Below are 16,734 nucleotides of genomic sequence, written 5' to 3'. Positions count from 1 at the left end.
CTCTTTCCTGTATTCACTTTTAATTTTCTTCTTTTGCATACCCTACCAAATTCATCCACCAATCTCTGCAACTTCTCTTCAGAATCTCCCAAGAGCACAGTGTCATCAGCAAAGAGCAACTGTGACAACTCCCACTTTATGTGTGATTCTTTATCTTTTAACTCCATGCCTCTTGCCAAGACCCTCGCATTTACTTCTCTTACAACCCCATCTATAAATATATTAAACAACCACGGTGACATCACACATCCTTGTCTAAGGCCTACTTTTACTGGGAAATAATTTCCCTCTTTCCTACATACTCTAACTTGAGCCTCACTATCCTCGTAAAAACTCTTCACTGCTTTCAGTAACCTACCTCATATACCATACACCTGCAACATCTGCCACATTGCCCCCCTATCCACCCTGTCATATGCCTTTTCCAAATCCATAAATGCCACAAAGACCTCTTTAGCCTTATCTAAATACTGTTCACTTATATGTTTCACTGTAAACACCTGGTCCACACACCCCCTACCTTTCCTAAAGCCTCCTTGTTCATCTGCTATCCTATTCTCCGTCTTACTCTTAATTCTTTCAATAATAACTCTACCATACACTTTACCAGGTATACTCAACAGACTTATCCCCCTATAATTTTTGCACTCTCTTTTGTCCCCTTTGCCTTTATACAAAGGAACTATGCATGCTCTCTGCCAATCCCTAGGTACCTTACCCTCATCCATACATTTATTAAATAATTGCACCAACCACTCCAAAACTATATCCCCACCTGCTTTTAACATTTCTATCTTTATCCCATCAGTCCCTGCTGCCTTACCCCCTTTCATTTTACCTACTGCCTCACGAACTTCCCCCACACTCACAACTGGCTCTTCCTCACTCCTACAAGATGTTATTCCTCCTTGCCCTATACACGAAATCACAGCTTCTCTATCTTCATCAACATTTAACAATTCCTCAAAATATTCCCTCCATCTTCCCAATACTTCTAACTCTCCATTTAATAACTCCTCTCCTATTTTTAACTGACAAATCCATTTGTTCTCTAGGCTTCCTTAACTTCTTAATCTCACTCCAAAACTTTTTCTTATTTTCAACAAAATTTGTTGATAACATCTCACCCACTCTCTCAGTTGCTCTCTTTTTACATTGCTTCACCACTCTCTTAACCTCTCTCTTTTTCTCCATATACTCTTCCCTCCTTGCATCACTTCTACTTTGTAAAAACTTCTCATATGCTAACTTTTTCTCCCTTACTACTCTCTTTACATCATCATTCCACCAATCGCTCCTCTTTCCTCCCGCACCCACTTTCTTGTAACCACAAACTTCTGCTGAACACTCTAACATTACATTTTTAAACCTACCCCATACATCTTCGACCCCATTGTCTATGCTCTCATTAGCCCATCTATCCTCCAATAGCTGTTTATATCTTACCCTAACTGCCTCCTCTTTTAGTTTATAAACCTTCACCTCTCTCTTCCCTGATGCTTCTATTCTCCTTGTATTCCATCTACCTTTTACTCTCAGTGTAGCTACAACTAGAAAGTGATCTGATATATCTGTGGCCCCTCTATAAACATGTACATCCTGAAGTCTATTCAACAGTCTTTTATCTACCAATACATAATCCAACAAACTACTGTCATTTCGCCCTACATCATATCTTGTATACTTATTTATCCTGTTTTTCTTAAAATATGTATTACCTATAACTAAACCCCTTTCTTTACAAAGTTCAATCAAAGGGCTCCCATTATCATTTACACCTGGCACCCCAAACTTACCTACCACACCCTCTCTAGAAGTTTCTCCTACTTTAGCATTCAGGTCCCCTACCACAATTACTCTCTCACTTGGTTCAAAGGCTATATGTATTATATGTATGTATGTATACCCCTAATTAATGTTTTTATTATATTTCTTTATGCAATCACTTTCAAACTTCCATCATAATATTTATGTAAGAAAGTAGAGCACTGCAGTAGGTCTATTGGTTTTGTATAGTTTTGTTTTCATAACACTCAAAATTTTCTAGATACCAGTGGCCATCTGATCAATTTATATCCAAGTAGGTAATTATATACTCATTGGCTTCATTCATCTGTAGGGACTAGTAAATCCCTGAAAGTTGCATGGTGGAGTATACAAAATTTTCTAGGTAAGGGCACTGATAGGATGGCATAAACCTAGGTAAACAACCAAGGCAGTGTCAGTCACACTTTGTTTTATCCTCTTTCTAATAATCGCAAATTTCTTAAGTATTACGTAGCTTTTCTTTTGACATCCGCTATTTTCTTAAAAAATATTTGGAGCTGGTCTTTATATCTTATGTACCACAGTTTGCACTCGTAACATATTCCACAGTCTTTTTATGTCATCTGTTTTATAGCTTTTTAAAGGTTTCTCTTTACCTTCTCCTTTCCCCTTTATAATTTACTTTACAGTAATAACTTATTTAGTCATGGTATTGTGCCTTTATATTCTTTAATTTGTTTCTTGTAATTTTGTTCCATCTATTGTACTTTATTGCAGAACTTTTAGTAAAGAAGAATTACTTTCTTTGAAAATTTTCTGGTTAAATAAATGCTAATTTTCTTTTATTTCAGGAGCAACTTTGTACGTGTGTGTGTTGTTGAAGTTGTGGAGTCATGTGGTCGCCACTTAGACAAGCTCATCAATGTGGATGAGTTCCTCCGCCGTATTACCACTGTCATGCATTCAAACGATCCAGTGAGTTGAAATTATCATAAGGAATAATGCAAGCAATTTTTGCTCATTCTCTTCATCTAGCCCTGTTACTCCTGCAGTCATTAAATACAGTATTCATGGTCTGGTATCAAGTTCTACATAAACATTTATGGTCATCAAGGGATTAAAAAAATTGCAGTTTTTGTTTGTAGCATCTAAGTATTATTCTAATAGTTGTTCTTTCTGAATGACCTACAGTTGGCACGGGCCCTCACCCTTCGCACTCTGGGATGGATGTCAGGGGTTGTGGGAGAGAACAGACGAGTGCAGCATTTGATACGTGAAGCATTAGATGCCAAGGAAGCAGTGGAGCTTCAGGCTGCTATTATGGCTGCAGAAAAATATGCTGCAAAGTCTAAGTATGTTCAAAAAAATGTTATTGTTTTTAAGCAATAGTGAAATAAATATTTTTTAAACTCTGAATGAACATCTTCAATGCATGTAAATAATATACAGTCAGCCCCTGTAACTTTGTGGGCATCATGTTCCTGGAGGACACACAAATCTAAAATCTGGAAATAACTAAAAATTACATATGCAAATATTAATAAATTTTGCTTCAGAGTTGGGCTCACTTTGTGCTTTAGAAATAATGTCCAGAAAAGCCAATGAGTATATTTTGAATGAAATCCCCCAAAATTGACTCCATGACAAACTCCCAGGAATGATTGAATATATTTGCAGATTACCCATCAGTAAAAATGTTAAGATAATCAAATTCCTTGAATAGAGAACCCCATGGATTTGGAGGGACCAACTGTACTAGTTTCATGATAGTGTTAGTTATGGCAATTATATATTCAACAGAACATTTGCTATGAACATGTGTGAACGTCTCATCCACATGATTGGTGGATTGGCAACACCAGTTGATGTGAAGCTGCAGCTTATACAAGTGTTTCAACATATGCATCATGATGCTGAAACAGCAGCAACTGTAAGAATAATTTTATTTTATGAATACAGTATGTGTTAGCTTGTTAGATTGGGGTGAGAGAAGACAAGTTATTGTAGGGATTTGAATTACTGTTGGAGTATGAATAATGTAACATTTACGAAGGGATTCAAGGAAACTTATTACCTGGACTTGAGTACTGGAGCTGGAGGTGGAAAGTACAGTGTCTACACTTTGAGAGGTGGGTATGTTACAGTTCAGAAGGTCATTGCACTTGTGATGTGTACATACTCCTGGTAAAATAGCTGTTGAATGAATGATACTGATTGTTTCCTTGTTGTGGGTCACTCTACGTTGGTGCAAGATGGCCAACATAGTAAAAAAAATCCAGTTGCATTTTATTGCTTTTATTATCTTCCTGTAATTTTGTGGCACCTGGGCTAAACTATGTCAAACAGATAAAGTATGCACAAAAGCATTTACTTTTGCATTTAGTGATATGTAATATGGTGTGAATGATATCTATTTATGAAATTTTTGAGAGTTCAGCTTTGCAGATAAACACCTGTGTTAGAACTGTATATAATACTGTATAACAGTCTGTCTGTTTGTGTAATTTTTAAGATTCCAACTTTGCCATTAAACATGTGTATTAGAGCTGTATGTAATACTGTACTGTATACCATAATTATCAATGAATTGCAGTCTGTAATATTTAAAAAATTTGCTGAACATTCTCTGTGGAAATTAATTCTGTTCAAGGTAGGTCTTTCTCAGAGGAGGGTCCTTGACGCTGTTGAAGGGTTCATGGTCCAAGGAAATGGACTTGACCTCATCTTCAGTGTATTGGATCTGATTGCCTCCCATCACCCTAGGTGGTGTATGACCACAATTAGTTTGGCATTCTTTTACCCCCCTCCTCTCCATGAATGCAATAATAATAATAGTAATAATAATAATAATAATAATAATAATAATAATAATAATAATAATAATAATAATAATACTGTACTGTTCAAGGTGAGGAGTCTGTGCCTAGAGTTATTGAAGGAGTATCCAACTCAGCGAGTCGTCATCACAACCTTACACACACTCACTCAGTTGGCTGCTCATATTTTGGTCGACATTCCTCAGCAAGTTAGTTTCAGTGTATTCACTTTCACTCAGTAGCTTGTAGGTGAAAATAAAAGATTGACATTTTGTTTTTGACAATTTTTGTGAAATTATCATAAGGAATAATGCAAGCAATTCCTGCTCATTCTCTTCATCTAGCCCTGTTGCTCCTGCAACCAATTAAATACAGTATTCATGATCTGGTACCAAGTTCCACATAAACATTTATGGTCATCAAGGGATTAAAAACAATGCCTTTTAAAAAAACTAAAATTCTTCTGTTTATATTATGCCTAAATGTGGGGCTACTAGTTGACCATGATGCTACTGAGTAAGAAAGGTGTTATAATGCTATTCAGTATATTTCCAACAATAGTTTTATAATACTTTTCCATCATTTATAAGAGAGTCTTTCCCAGTTTTATGAAATTATCACTAGCAGCAGAAATACATTACTTAATTTCTTTCTTTCATTATCTTGTAAGCTCTTTAGGCTGTTTCTTCATTGCCACTGTGGAAAATGGACATCTTTCAAGTAGACATGAAAGGGAATTAGTGCATACCTTCACATTATGTCATGTTGCATACTGTATGAGGGTCCTCTTAGAGATACAGTATATTGGTACAGTTGGAAGATTACATTGCAAAATTCAATATTATTTTCTATTACAGTTTATTACAACCATTTGCCATTTTATTATACTGATATGTTTTAAATATTTTTCCCAGGGATATGGATTTTTTTTTTTTTATTATTATCACACTGGCCGATTCCCACCAAGGCAGGGTGGCCCGAAAAAGAAAAACTTTCACCATCATTCACTCCATCACTGTCTTGCCAGAAGGGTGCTTTACACTACAGTTTTTAAACTGCAACATTAACCCTTTCAGGGTCCATCCCGTAGATCTACGGCTTTACGTTCAGGGTCCAAACCATAGATCTACGCCATCAGAGTGAGCTGAGCTCATGGCGTAGATCTACGGTTTGGACCCTCAACGTAAAGCCGTAGATCTACGGGACGGACCCTGAAAGGGTTAATGTTGCAGTTTAAAAACTGTAGTGTAAAGCACCCTTCTGGCAAGACAGTGATGGAGTGAATGATGGTGAAAGTTTTTCTTTTTCGGGCCACCCTGCCTTGGTGGGAATCGGCCAGTGTGATAATAATAATAAAAAAAAAATGGATTTTTTAATGTCTGTTTTTTTAATAGCTCTTATGTACTTTTTAAAGAATAAATACATGTGTGAGCATGTTAGATAGGAGTGAATTAAGACAAATGGTTTTTGAGACCTGATGAGCTGTTGGAGTGTGAGCAAGGTAATATTTTGTGAAGGAATTCAAGGAAACTGGTTAGCCAGACTTCAGTCCTGGAGGTAGGAAGTACAGTGCCTACACTTTAAAGGAGGGGTTTGGGATATTGGCTGTTTGGAGTGATATCTAAACTGTCATATCTAAGCACTTTTGCAAAGACATTGATTATGTTTGAATGATGGTGAGAGTGTCTCTTCCTTTTTTGGGTCACCCTGCCTTGGTGGGAGACATCCGTCATGTTGAAAAAAATACAGTACACATTTTTAACATGTTTTCATTATTGACTATTAAAGCATTAGTTTTTCTCATTAATTTCAATACTCGCTTTTGTCATAGGTTGACCTCTTGATTGGCTACTTGGAGAGTGAGGCTCGCTTAGGAGTTCGTCAGGCAGTGCTTGGAGAACTTGGGTTCTTGGCAGGAGCTGCACCACATGCTTGGTCTGCAGACAATGTTGAGACATTGGTTAAGTTTACACGGTGTTCTCGCCATAATCCTGCTATGACTACAACAGCTCTCTCTGTTTTGGCATCACTAACTGCAGCTCCAGCCCTGCCTCGCATCACACTAACTCCAGGTAGATTATGAATTTCGTTGATATGAAAAATCATTGCTTTATGTGACATCAGACTGGTCACTATATATCTTCAGTCTTCTCCTGTTTCTAATACATTATGGTTTAATGCACCATGGATTCATAGACTAATGTCTCCTAACAGCAGCTGCTGTTGGGATGTTTCCAGAATTGTCTGTTACCATTTTCTAAACTTGATTATTGTTACCATCTGCTAGGTAAATTGCTTTCGGAATTGTCCATTATTGTTTTGATTTTGGCAGAAAATTTCATTATTCGTATTTAATAGACAATTGGTAGTATCAGACATCCTCTCCCTTGGATTAGTTCATTAAATCAAGATTTAACTGCACTAGTGTGTCTCATTTTATGCAGTAGATGCTTTCTAGGCTCATGACAACTATGCTAAGCTTAATCAAGACATCTACACTTTATTCCTTGCAGCAAGAATCCTCAGTATAACTTGTGAGCCACTCTAATCACGTACTGTAAACGTACAATATATCTCATGTTCTGAATTACCATTAGAAATTGGACATCACATGATGGTGAATTTGCATGATGTGAAACTGTATAAATCGAGGGGAACCTGTATTTATTTGTTAAAACATGTTACAAGCATGAACTCAAATTCAAATCCAGCATAGGTAAGGGGACATAGGGGACAGTGATTGAGTATTTGTTGTTTGTCTTTAGAATTAGAATTCTGTGGAATACTTGGTCCAGTGGCATTTACTTTTTCGTTATTGAACTGATATGTACACATTTGTACTGCATTATGAGATTTGGCATGATGAGCTTTTGTATACAGCCTCTCCTCACTTGGCGACGTACTCATTTACTGACGACTCGGACTTACAACGGGCTCTAGCCAATGTGCATACCTAAATAATGTATGTTAGAACTGATTTCCTGTATTCTGTTTATTACAATATACAGTACACTACTGTATAAGCATTTAAAATATATCAGAAATGTTATAAATGGTGCAAAGGTGACATTAAAACAATATCAAAGATGGTTGACACAAACCCACTACCATTATAGTATGCTCCTCACTTAGTGACGAATTAGTTTACCAACGTGGTCTTAGGAACAGAACTCCATTGTTAAGTGAGGAGAGGCTGTATTAAATTTTAGTTACTGTAATACAGATAAAAAGCTAAGATTAAATTAAATAATTGTAGAATTTAATTATTTTCAGTGACTAATTTTGACAACAGATTTAAGTTAAATTTTGAATTTTTACAGAATGTGCTCTCGTAGATTTGTGCAGAGAATGTGTTTATGACAGCAACATTCGTGTAGCCTGTAGAGCCATTCAACTATTTACCAACATAGCTATCTATATGTAAGTAACAGTAAATGTTTCTCTTGCTTTGTTGGTAATACTAATTTTTTTTTTTTTTTGTTAAAAAATGCAGTATTACATTGGAATTAAGTATGTTCTCTTTGCCCAAGGTTTGAGGAACAGAAGACAAGTGTGGTATGTGAAGAGGCTCACTGTGCTGCTCTAAGTCTGCTACAGAGTGTTGTCAGTGCCTCACAGGTGGATGAAGCAACCAAGCCTGGCCCAGAAGAGTTCATTCCTGCTGGACTTCGTACCTGTTTAGTAAGAAGGCATACACTTATTCTTATTTGTCATTTGCATATTTTTCTTTTTTTTTCAACAAACTGGTCATATCCCACCGAGGCAGGTAACCTAAAAAGAAAAACGAAAGTTTCTCTTTTTAAATTTAGTAATGTATACATAAAAAGAGGTTACTAGCTCTTTGCTCTAGGCATTTTAGTTGCCTCTTGTATACACGAAAAGGGGTTACTAGCTCTTTACTCTCAGCATTTTAGTTGCCTCTTACGGCATGCAAGGCATACGGAGGAAGAATTCTGTTCCACTTCCCCATGGAGAGAAGAGGAAATAGAGAAAAACAAGAACTAGTAAGGAAATAGAAGAAAACCCAGAGGGGTCTGTATACATGTGCTTGTACATTCATGTGTAGTGTGACCTAAGTGTAAGTAGAAATAGCAGGATGTACCTGAAACCTTGCATGTTTCTTGTTCTTTCTTTAAACACACCGGCCATATCCCACCAAGGCGGGATGGCCCAAAAGAAAAAACGAAAGATTCTCCTTTTACTTCCTTTCAACACACCAGCCGTATCCCACCAAGGCGGGGTGGCCCAAAAGAAAAAAACGAAAGTTTCTCCTTTTACATTTAGTAATATATACAGAAGAAGTGGGTCACTAGCCCCTTGCTCCTGGCATTTTAGTCGCCTCTTACAACACACATGGCTTACGGAGGATTCTGTTCCACTTCCCCATGGAGGTAAGAGGAAATAAACAAGAACAAGAACTAGTAAGAAAATAGAAGAAAACCCAGAGGGGTGTGTGTATATATATGCTTGTACATGTATGTGTAGTGTGACCTAAGTGTAAGTAGAAGTAGCAAGACGTACCTGAAATCTTGCATGTTTCTTTTCTTTCAACACACCAGCCATATCCCACCAAGGCGGGGTGGCCCAAAAGGAAAAACGGAAGTTTCTTCTTTTACATTTAGTAATATATACAGGAGAAGGGGTTACTAGCCCCTTGCTCCTGGCATTTTAGTCGCCTCTTACAACATGCATGGCTTACGGAGGAAGAATTCTGTTCCACTTCCCCATGAAGGTAAGAGGAAATAAACAAGAACAAGAACTAGTAAGAAAATAGAAGAAAACCCAGAGGGGTGTGTATATATATATGCTTGTACATGTATGTGTAGTGTGACCTAAGTGTAAGTAGAAGTAGCAAGACGTACCTGAAACCTTGCATGTTTATGAGACAAAAAAGACACCAGCAGTCCTTCTTTCTTTCTTTCAACACACCGGCTGTATCCCACCGAGGCAGGGTGGCCCAAAATGAAAAACGAAAGTTTCTCCTTTTACATTTAGTAATATATACAGGAGAAGAGGTTACTAGCCCCTTGCTCCCGGCATTTTAGTCGCCTCTTACAACACGCATGGCTTACGGAGGAAGAATTCTGTTCCACTTCCCCATGGAGATAAGAGGAAATACACAAGAATAAGAACTAGAAAGAAAATAGAAGAAAACCCAGAGGGATGTGTATATATATGCTTGTACAAGTATGTGTAATGTAACCTAAGTGTAAGCAGAAATAGCAAGATGTGCCTGAAATCTTGCATGTTCATGAGAGAAAAAAGGACACCAGCAGTCCTACCATCATGTAAAACAATTACAGGTTTCAATTTCACACTCACTTGGCAGGATGGTTGTACCTTCCTGGGTGGTTGCTGTCTACCAACCTACTACCTAGTCATTTGCATATACAGTACTGAAGTAAAATACTCTAACATTTAGTAAAGTTCTGTCCATATACAATATAAATAGTTTGCTATAATTATATTGTGATCCATAAAATCAAGAATGCATCAGTAAATATAATCACTGTTTTCATTTTTCTTGCTGTACAGTGTAGCATTATTCTCAAAGAAAGACTGGTATATTTTTGTAAATAAAACTATGCCTTTTCGAATCTGCTTTTTTTTGAAGCATAATATTATGCTGAACAGAATATTTTCTGCAACTTTAAAGAATGATGTTCATATTAATCATTGGGTGTCAGTAGATTCTGCATATGTTAGCATGGTTCAGTAGGCCCTGCATATGTTAGCATGGGTCAGTGGGCCTAGTACAGTTATCTTCTGTCTTTTTATGTTCAATCCATTCTATGTATTGTAAGTTAAAAATGCACATTTGTGTTAAGGGTATTGCTCTTGGCTTAATTCACCCCATTTCTTTAAGGATTGAGGATACGTATTATGATAAAAATTATTTGTGTTTAGAATAGTTATCTCACTTATCCATTCTACGGTTTATTCTGTGGAATAAACTACAGTATTAATCTGTCTTTCCTGACACCTATGAGCTCAAATCCTTTTAGGGAAGTATGAGAAGTAATCTTCTCTGTAATAGCTAATGTTCAATCCTTTTTTTTTTCCACTATCTAAGAATTAATGAATCAATGATTCTTGCCTGTGTTGTGGCCTATTCTATACAAGAAAATCATCACCATATTTGAGTAGATACTGATTTCATTTTTTATATTAGTTTGATTGACAGTTTATATACAGTCTAAAAGTTTTATATTTACTCATTTTTTTTTATTGCTATAAGGTGTGTACTGTACTGCTGGCCCAGACTAAATCCAATATCATGAGTGACTTAGCAATCACACTCACTGACATCTTGGCTGATGGCATACTCTCAGGTAAGTTCCTTATATTTAAACATCTTTGAATATGTATAAGAAAAAAAAAGGTTTGTGCAGCATTATCAGATATTCATTCAGTCAAATGCATGTAAATGGAAGATATACAGGAGGGCCCCACTTATACGGCGGGTTAGGTTCCAGGCTACCGCCATAAAGCGGAAACCGCCGTAAAGTGGAACACCCTTTTTTTCCACTTATAAATGCATACAAACACTAGATAACAAGTTTACACTAACATATATTAAGTTAGCAATAGAACCAGGCATCAAAAAACAATAAAAAAGTACAATACACACATAGTGCACTCATTACTTACCTTAAAATATTTATAGTCTTAATCTAGGGTGAGACAAGTAGTATTTATTGTAAGAAATCAAGTGTGGTATGTATGGTAGTCAGCCAGGCTACCATACCAGGCCACCCCACCCACACATACTATTCTATGATATTTAAGCATCCCAGAGCGATAAAATGTATATACAGTTCACTCATTACTTACCTTAAAATATAGGGTGAGATGAGTAGTATTTATTGTAAAAAATCAAGTGTGGTATGTATGGTAGTCAGCCAGGCTACCATACCAGAGAGAAAGAATGAGTGCATGAGAGAGGACAGGCGCAGAGTTATGTAAACAAACCAGGCGAAGGTAAGTTTTGTAAACAGTGTACACGTCTGGTTTGTGTACAAGTTACATTGTGTACAGGTTGTCTCTACATTGATACGGTAGAATAAATAAAGAAGAATACTCCCATTCTCATGTAACATCATTTTGAGAAGAAATGATGCTCTGAGTGAAGGCAATGGAAGTAAGTCACTCTGACTTTTTTGGGTTATCCTAGGTTCTCTACACATATGTTGTTATGTATTTATGTTATGTATCGTGTTTATTATATAATTTTGAAAAAAATATCACGGATGGATTAATGAAAATGTGTATATTAACGTAATATACAACATTTAATGATACACCGAGCTCAGACAGCGTAAACAAACAAACTGAACAGGTTGTGGACGATCACTCGGTCAGGCGAAATAGACGGTATTAATACGTGTCCAGTTTTAGTTCATTCATGTACATTTGTAAGAGTTTGTGAAACTTTTACCTTATAATATTTTTATTATTATTATAATAATTAAATCACAAAACAAATACTCTTACACTGTGTACAAGTTAGTACAGAATTATAGCTATAAAGTGAAGGCATACGAAAGGAATATTTTTCTACAGTCATCCCTAGTAACAGGTGACGGGCTAGAGAAAACGTAATTCTTCCGACACTTCTACAAACCGTTTGGTAAACATCTCATATATATTTGTATAAATTTTTATACTGTGGGTGCATGTATCATGTTTGTGTGTTACATAATGTGTTTCTTATATAATTTTGAAAAAAATATCATAGATAGATTAAGGGAAATGTCTATATTAACGTAATATGCGACATTAATGCGCCCAAGAGATTATTATTATTATTATTATTATTATTATTATTATTAGTATTATTATTAGTATTAGTATTGCATCAAGAGTAGAGAGACTTAGTGATTTTAATGTGTACCTACATGCCAGCACAGTGTGTAAGTTTATTTAGGTACAGGTGTACACAAGTTTAATTATCAAGTACAATACATATAAAATATACAATAACTTTAAAATACTTGAAATTTTTGAAAGTTTCCAGACATAATAAGGAGATGTGCTCAGGGAGAATGTAAACAAACTCGGTGGGCAGCTGTGACCGTATTAGAAAGACAGGTGGGGGGAGCCGTATAGCGAGTTTTGGTCATAATTTGAAATGTCCGTATTAGCGGAAAGCCGTAAAGCGAACCACCGTAAAGCGGGGCCCTGCTGTATAAACTTAGGAAAAACAGATAGCACTGGATCTTACAGCCTTTATTGGAAAGGCCTAAAGACAACCTGGCCAATGGCAGCTTGAAAAAGTGAATGAAGGTAATTATTGTATCATGGTGAAAAATGCACATGAATTTTTAATTGGCTATGTGACCCCTATGGTTTATCACTTTTCCATAAATACTACAATATATTTTTCTCAAAACATACATTCAAGTAGCAGTAATTCCTATACTTTTGAGGCACTACAAAAGTTGAACTTCATTTTATCAGAAAGGAAAGGAAAAGTAAAATATGAGGAAGTTAATTATAATATGGAACTTCCATAAAAACAAAGTTGATTAAATTTAAAAATTTTATTCAAAAAGGATGTCTGTAATTGGCTAAGGTGAGAGGTAAAAGAATGAATGTAAAAGTAACCAAATTCAGGGTGAAATGATTAAACTGGTGTAAAACTTAAGAGAAGTAAAGTGTAAGGATATTCTATAACATTGCTATTTGGAAAATGTATTATTTGAACATAGATTTTTAAAACTGTTCCTAATTTATTTTATGCAACAGCTTGTGCTTGTCACCTGGTTTGCGAAGCTTTGGCATCCCTCGGAGGAAGTCGTGGGGATGTTCTTGCACCTCATCTCACACCAGTATTAAAACTTATTCAAAAGTTTACATTAGAAGCACCGCTCAGCATATGCAAAACTAAATTAATGGTAGGTTACCAAATTCACAATAACATCCTCATCTTGTATAAATGACTGAAATAGCTTAAAAGGTCTGTAAGACATTGTTAAAATACTTTCTTCCTTAACTGGTACTCTTTAAATTAGTTTTAAATATGGTTAACTATAAAAAATTACTTAGGCAACATCCAGGAATGCTTTAAGCCATTCTGCAGTTTCAAGTTATATGTGTAAATTTAATTTTTCAAATACAGATGACATAAGTCTCAGATAATATGCTGAAGAAATCTGTAACTTATTTGACTAAAACTTGTAAAAATACATCTATTTTCTGACTGTTGTCTAAGGTGTATTCCATTAATGTTTTTGAAAATATGGTTCTGGCTTCCAGATGTTTCTTGTAAAAGTTAGTTCTTCAGTTTTTATTATGATTTGAAGATATAGCTTTTTTATCACTGTTAACATTGTGGTTATCTCTCAAAACAGTTGGACTTCACTAATGTGAATTTAACAATAATCTAAATAACAAAAAAAGGCACAATACCGTGACTGGAACGATACACAAATAACCCGCACATAAAAGAGAGAAGCTTACGACGACGTTTCGGTCCGACTTGGACCATTAACAATAATCTGTTTATCACATCAGCCATCTCCCACCAAAGTAGGATAATTAAGAACAAAATGGCACAATACCATGACTGGAACAGTACACAAATATTCCATATACAGGAGAAAGATGCTTTTAACAACATTTTGGTCCAACGAAGTCAGACTGGAACTTCATAATAAGCTTCTTTCTCTTATATGCGAGTTATTTGTGTATAGGATAATTAAAAAAAAAAAGTGAACACATTACCATCATTCATTCAACAGCTGTTTTGCCAGAATACCATATACATCACATTTCAAATGATCCTCAGTAGTTTGCCTTCCTCATCCCTCCATTACATTGTCAAATGCTCCAAACTTCAAAACACTCATGACTTGACCTGATCTTTATCTCCTCACCTTACCTCTTCTCCTTTCCTATATTTTCTTTGCCTTTCTTATCTTTTGCCTAGGTGGGTTCTGTCCTATGAGTTTTCTCCCTAGGTTTTTGTCCTACCCTTTTGGACCATTAGCTCTCCTGCTGCTGCCGCCGCTGCCATTGGTGGCACCATCACTACTACTACTACTACTACTACTGTTCTGTTTTTACAATTATACTACTACCTCCTCTCATTTTACTACTCCCTTCCCCTCTCATATATACTGGCTCCCTTTGTATTGTACTTTTGTGTTACTAGTTAATGGTTTGTCAGACCAAAACATCATCATAAGTTTCATTTTCCTATATGCAGGTTGTTTGTGCAGTGCCATATACAGGTTGGATGTGAGTAGAACTTGCCTAGCATGGACCAATAGGTTACTGCAGTGCTTCTTTATTTCTGTTTATCAATTGGCACATTTTTATTTTGTTTTCCCCAGTTTTGGATGGAATACATTTTGAATTAGAATCATTTAGCCTGACTCAAGAAATCGTAATGACACGTAATGACATCGTAATGACCGCGGGTTCAATCCCGGCCGGGGGTATGGTTTAATCATTTAGCCCCTTTTATATAGCTCCAACTAATTATACTGATGTCACATTCATCATTAAATCATTAAAAAACAAGCAGGAGATCTAGATAACTTGCCACCATTCATATATAAAAAAGCTGCTCATGTGCTGTCACCCATTGTTGCAACACTGTTTAACAAATCTTCAGAGTCTCCAACCTTCCCATCCATTCTCAAGACAGCAAGGGTTACCCCAATCCTCAAAGGAGGTGATCCAACTGATTTGAAAAACTATAAACCTATATCAAACCTGCCCTTACTTTCTAAAATATTTGAAAAAATAATACACAAACGGCTTTGCTCCTACTTTATATCAAACAACACACTTAACCCCTGCCAGTTTGGGTTTAGACCAAAAAAAAGTACGAATGATGCTATTGTACAAATTACTTAAAATAATACAGACAGCCCTCGATAAAAATGAATATCCTTTGGGGCTCTTCATTGACCTATGGAAAGCATTTGATACAGTGGACCACAATCTCCTGCACCTAAAACTAAATCATTATGGCATCAGAGGACATACCCTTAATTACATAAAATCTTATCTTAACGATAGACACCAGTATGTATATACAAATGGAGTCAGCTCCACTATCCAGCCTGTAGCTGTCGGAGTTTCCCAGGGTATAGTGTCCTAGGCTCACTCCTCTTTCTCATCTACATCAATGATCTCCCCAGTGCATCCCAACTCCTTAAACTAGTTCTATTCACAGATGACACTACTTATGTCTACTCCCACTCAAACCCAGCTATACTTAGAGACACCGTAAACAATGAGCTGCTAAAAATATATACTTGGATGATGACCAACAAACTCACTCTTAGCATAGACAAAACATACTTCATGCTGTTTGGAAACAGATCCTTAAATCTTTCTTACTTTCAACACACCGGCCATATCCCACCGAGGCAGGGTGGCCCAAAAGGAAAAACAAAAGTTTCTACTTTTACATTTAGTAATATATACAGGAGAAGGGGTTACTAGCCCCTTGCTCCCGGCATTTTAGTTGCCTCTTACAACACGCATGGCTAACGGAGGAAGAATTCTGTTCCACTTCCCCATGGAGATAAGAGGAAATAAACAAGAACAAGAACTAATAAGAAAATAGCAGAAAACACAGAGGGGTGTGTATATATATATATGCTTGTACATGTATGTGTAGTGTGATCTAAGTGTAAGTAGAAGTAGCAAGACGTACCCGAAATCTTGCATGTGTATGAGACAGAATAAAAAGACACCAGCAATCCTGCCATCATGTAAAACAATTATAGGCTTCCATTTTACACTCACTTGGCAGGACGGTAGTACCTCCCTGGGCAGTTGCTGTCTACCAGCCTACTACCTATAAGATCCTTAAATATCCAGCTTAATATATCGATAAATGGTTCCCCTATTACAAGACACACTGAGGGTAAATTTCTAGGTCTTCTTGACTGTAATCTTAAATTTCATTCCCACATCCAGCATATATCCAAGAAAATTTCCAAATCGATAGCCATCCTTTCCAAGATACAATAATATGTACCTGAAATGACACTTCTTACCCTATACTACTCTTAAATACATCCCTACCTCATCTGGGGTGTTTGTGCCTGGGGATCAACCACAGCCAACCACCTTAAACCTTTAATAACCTAACCAAAAGCTGCTGTGCAGATGATTACCAGCTCCTGTG

The 16,734-nt window shown here is 36.4% G+C and overlaps 1 protein-coding gene across 1 annotated transcript in view; it reads left to right on the top strand.

Annotated features, from left to right (window-relative positions):
- defl (Integrator complex subunit 7) overlaps positions 1-16,734 on the top strand; it is a 66,873-nt gene that overhangs the window by 7,920 nt on the left and 42,219 nt on the right. The window contains exons 3-11 of the mRNA XM_070102304.1: positions 2,619-2,742; positions 2,959-3,119; positions 3,568-3,697; positions 4,676-4,792; positions 6,415-6,655; positions 7,904-8,003; positions 8,114-8,264; positions 10,822-10,915; positions 13,332-13,480. Of these exons, the coding sequence (XP_069958405.1) occupies positions 2,619-2,742; positions 2,959-3,119; positions 3,568-3,697; positions 4,676-4,792; positions 6,415-6,655; positions 7,904-8,003; positions 8,114-8,264; positions 10,822-10,915; positions 13,332-13,480 (1,267 nt within the window). The remainder of the gene's footprint in view (positions 1-2,618; positions 2,743-2,958; positions 3,120-3,567; positions 3,698-4,675; positions 4,793-6,414; positions 6,656-7,903; positions 8,004-8,113; positions 8,265-10,821; positions 10,916-13,331; positions 13,481-16,734) is intronic.

This window comes from Cherax quadricarinatus, chromosome 5 (genome assembly GCF_038502225.1).
Source record: "Cherax quadricarinatus isolate ZL_2023a chromosome 5, ASM3850222v1, whole genome shotgun sequence".
NCBI classification, from domain to species: Eukaryota; Metazoa; Arthropoda; class Malacostraca; order Decapoda; family Parastacidae; genus Cherax; species Cherax quadricarinatus.
Note: the sequence above shows the minus strand (reverse complement) of the source record. Positions and strands in the feature narration are given on the sequence as shown.